Source organism: Hypanus sabinus, unplaced genomic scaffold (assembly GCF_030144855.1).
Source record: "Hypanus sabinus isolate sHypSab1 unplaced genomic scaffold, sHypSab1.hap1 scaffold_503, whole genome shotgun sequence".
In the NCBI taxonomy this organism is placed as follows: Eukaryota; Metazoa; Chordata; class Chondrichthyes; order Myliobatiformes; family Dasyatidae; genus Hypanus; species Hypanus sabinus.
The window spans coordinates 72,603-76,487 of NW_026781370.1; the positions used below are offsets into that span (position 1 = coordinate 72,603).

A 3,885-nucleotide genomic window follows, 5' to 3' on the forward strand; every position below is an offset into this window, starting at 1 on the left:
TTTTGTATGCTGGCCTTTATAAATCACAGCATTGAGTATAGGAGTTGGGCTGTAATGCTAAAATTGTACAAGGCATTGCTGAGTCCAAATTTAGAGTATTGTGTACAGTTCTGGTCACCGAATTATAGGAAAGCAGTCAACAAAATAGAGTACAGAGAAGATTTCCTAGAATGTTACCTGGGTTTCAGCACCAAAGTTACAGAGAAAGGTTGAACAAGTTAGATCTTTACTCTTTGGAGCTTAGAAGGTTGAATGAGGACTTGACAGAGGTATATAAAATTATGAGGGGGGTAGATAGAGTTGACGTGGATAGGCTTTTTTCCCATTGAGAGTAGTGGAGATTCAAACAAGAGGACATGAGTTGAGAGTTTGGGGGGTAAAAGTTTAGGTTTAACACGCCGGGGAACTTCTTTACTCGGAGAGTAGTAGCTGTGTGGAACAAGGTGGCAATAGAAGTGGTAGAGGCAGGTTCGATATTGTCATTTAAAAAAAAAATGGACAGGAACATGGACAGGAAAGGAATGGGGGGTTATGGGCTAAGAGCCGATCGGTGGGACTACGTGAGAGTATGCATTCGACACGGACTAGAAGGGCTGAGATGGCCTGTTTCCGTGCTGTAATTGTTATATGGTTATATGTGAGGTGATGGACATTCAGATGAAGTAGAACTTGTACAGTGAATGGCAAGGCACTGACAAGTGCATAGTTCACTAAAAGACAGGATTGTGAGAAAAAAAAAGCGTTTAGCATGCTTGCCTTTATCAGATATGGCGTAGAGTGTAGGAGCGGGGGATTATTTGCAGTAATATAATTTGTTGTGAGACCACTTTTGGAATATTATCTACAATTTTGCTTACCCTGTTATAGGAAGGACGCTGTCAAGTTGGAGAGGGTGCAGAAGAAATTTACGAGGATGCTTTCTGGACTAGAGGGTCTGGGTTACAGTGAGGCTGGCCATGCTGGACCTTTATTCCTTGGAGAATGAGAGGTGACCTCAGAAGTTTAAAATCATAAGGGGTATTGATAAGGTAGATCGTCATTATTGGAGAGTTGGAGAGCACGAAATGAAAAGTCACAGAGAGAGGAGAGGAGGGTAAAAATTGAAAAGAGACCTTGGGGACAACCTCTGTACACTGAGGACAGTGCGTACCCGGAAGAAGGTACCAGAGGAAGTGGTTGAAGTGGGTTCAACTGCAACATTTAACCGGCATTTGGACATGTACATGGAAGGGAGAGGCTTGGAGAGTTATGGACCAAACTAGACATGTGCGACTAGCAGAGAGGATGCTGTGGTTGGTATGGACCATTTGAGCCGAATGGCCTGTTTACCCTGCATTACTCTAGTATTCCTTAATTCTAAAGTGACACAAGTTGCATCCCTGTGCAAATACTTTTACTTGTACACATCGTTCTGCTATCAGTCACTGTTGTCTTTTCAGGGCTCCTGGCATCCAAGGTTTTACACATACACATTGTGGATCATGCTAACTATCTGCCCTGTTCTGCTGTGAGTTAAAATGCAGTGAAAATCAGATGCTTTCAGTAGCTATGCTAACACGTTACCTTCCCTGCACTGCCATATATTCAGTTACTAATCAATGGTCAATAGTACATCATCTTCCATAGTATCAGTAACCTGTGAACTCAATCTGAATGGTGAGCGAGCTGGGAACTTACTCTTCAGAGTAAAGGTGGGGGTGGGGAATTGGGGAGAGGTGATTTGATAGAGGCGTATAAGCTGGTAAGAGGCATAGATAGAATGGAGAGGCAACAACTTTTTCCCAGGGTGGAAATGACTAATATGAGGGGGCATAATGTTAAGGTGATTAGAGAAATGTATAGGGGTTTGTCAGAAGTATTTTTTTTAACAAAAAGAAAATGGTGGTTGTATGGAATGCGCAGCCTGGGTAGTGATAAGGGTAGATGCATCAGTGAGATTTAAGAGGCTTTCAGATAGACACATGGATGAAAAAAATGGACAGCTATATGAGAGAGTAAGGATCAATTGATCTTGGAGCAGATTAAAAGTTCGGTGCAACATCATGGGCCAAAATCCCTGCATTGTGTTATATTGCTCTATGTCTTGCCCAGCTCAGTTTAAGCCCTGAGAGGAGTGACGAGAGCTGTGAAGCGAGGTGTTCAATAAACCCTTTGGAATCATATACCTTTAAGGCCCAGAAATAAACCATGTGATTTTCATTTTAATGACAGAGATGGTATCCTATAGGTAGATTTGTTTTTCTGCTGGGATGGAATGCTTCAGGTCAATTAAACTTTCAGCAGCGAGTAGGGCTCTGCCTATTCCTTACCTCACCACCATTTTGGAGTCAATATTACAAAGCATTAGTGAACCTCATTATAGTTTAAACTTCCCATTCTTCTAAAGCATCATGTAAATGTAAAGTACTTTGAATTAATCCATATTTTTCTCTACTTCAGGTGAAAGATGAGCGGACATTGGCGATTCTATGAGAAAGTAGTGCTGGGTGTTGTTATTACTCTGAGATTGTTATTCGTGTTCTGGGATAATGACCAACGTCGAGAGATTGATGTTGCAGAAACTTTTCATCGCAATGACCTGCCCAAGGTTGTTACTGGTGATGCAACTGAATCAGTGCTCAAGCCAAAGTGCCACGCGAACAGGACATTGCTGCACCTGTCCGCATTTCATCAAGAGAAAGAGCACATAAAAAAACTTCTTGATGTATAAACACTGTCGAGAATTTGACATGATTCAAAATGTTCCAGACAAATGTGGTGGTCGAGAAGAATCTCAGAATGTCTTCCTGCTCCTGGTCATCAAATCTCACCCTTTCAACCAGGATCGGCGGGAAATGATAAGGAAGACCTGGGGCAGAGAACGCGAATTCAATGGGGTCCTAATTAAGAGAGTCTTTATTTCTGGTGTCTCTCCTGACCAAAAAGAAAGTAGGAAATTGAATCAGCTGTTAGCCATGGAAAACAGAGAACACAGAGATATCCTACAATGGGATTTCTTGGATACCTTTTTCAACCTCACCCTCAAACAATACAAGTTGCTGCAGTGGGTCAGTGAATTTTGCCCCAGTGCTAAATTCATCTTCAATGGAGATGATGATGTCTTTGCCAATACCGATAACATGGTTGATTACTTGCTAGACATGAAGGTTCACCAACACCTGTTTGTGGGCCGTCTCATTTATGGGTTTGGACCCAAACGCCAGAAGTCGAGCAAGTATTATGTGCCAGAAATAGTGACCACCATCAAGTCGTACCCACCGTACATTGGTGGAGCGGGCATACTTATGTCTGTGTGTACAGCTCACATCATTTTCCGCATAGCCCAAGACCTTGAACTATACCCCATTGAAGATGTATTTTTGGGGATGTGTCTGGCCAAGGCTGGACTAGCCCCACACTCCCATAGCGGATTTAGGACAGCTGGAGTCAGGGTTCCTTCAACCCAAGATGAATCGTTCAATCCTTGCTATTACCGTGAGTTGCTGCTAGTGCACCGTTTTCGGCCTTTCGAACTGCTACTGATGTGGGATGCGGTGCATGATGCCAATCTGAAGTGTGCTCGTGCTCCCCAGGAGTCTGCATCCACGGAAAGGACCACATGAGTCATGAGAGAATGTAGCAACTGCTGGAATGTAATGCAGTTTGTGCACATGTGTTAATCAGTTGTTTATGCAATGTAAGAGGTTTAATTCCTAAATTCTATTGGAGTATACATTAATTCATAGAGTTGGTGCCTTTCTACATTCTACAAATGTTTGAAAAGCTGTTAGGTGTCATCACTCAGCCTAATTATTACTGCAGCCATAATGACATTACAATATTGCCAGGAGCACCACAATTTAAGTCAATTGTAAAGTTATTCCAAGTGAGCAGTCCTTGTTGCAT

The 3,885-nt window shown here is 42.5% G+C and overlaps 1 protein-coding gene across 1 annotated transcript; it reads left to right on the forward strand.

Moving 5' to 3' along the window:
- The first annotated feature begins 2,729 nt into the window (after positions 1–2,729).
- Positions 2,730–3,602, forward strand: LOC132389219 (N-acetyllactosaminide beta-1,3-N-acetylglucosaminyltransferase 3-like). The gene has a single exon (XM_059961689.1). It carries the CDS (start codon positions 2,730–2,732, stop codon positions 3,600–3,602), a length of 873 nt encoding a protein of 290 aa, XP_059817672.1.
- The last annotated feature ends 283 nt before the right edge of the window (positions 3,603–3,885 follow it).

Excerpts from the sequence above, each read along its gene's own strand:
- LOC132389219 (XM_059961689.1), top strand. The coding sequence starts at position 2,730 with ATGATTCAAAATGTTCCAGACAAATGTGGTGGTCGAGAAGAATCTCAG.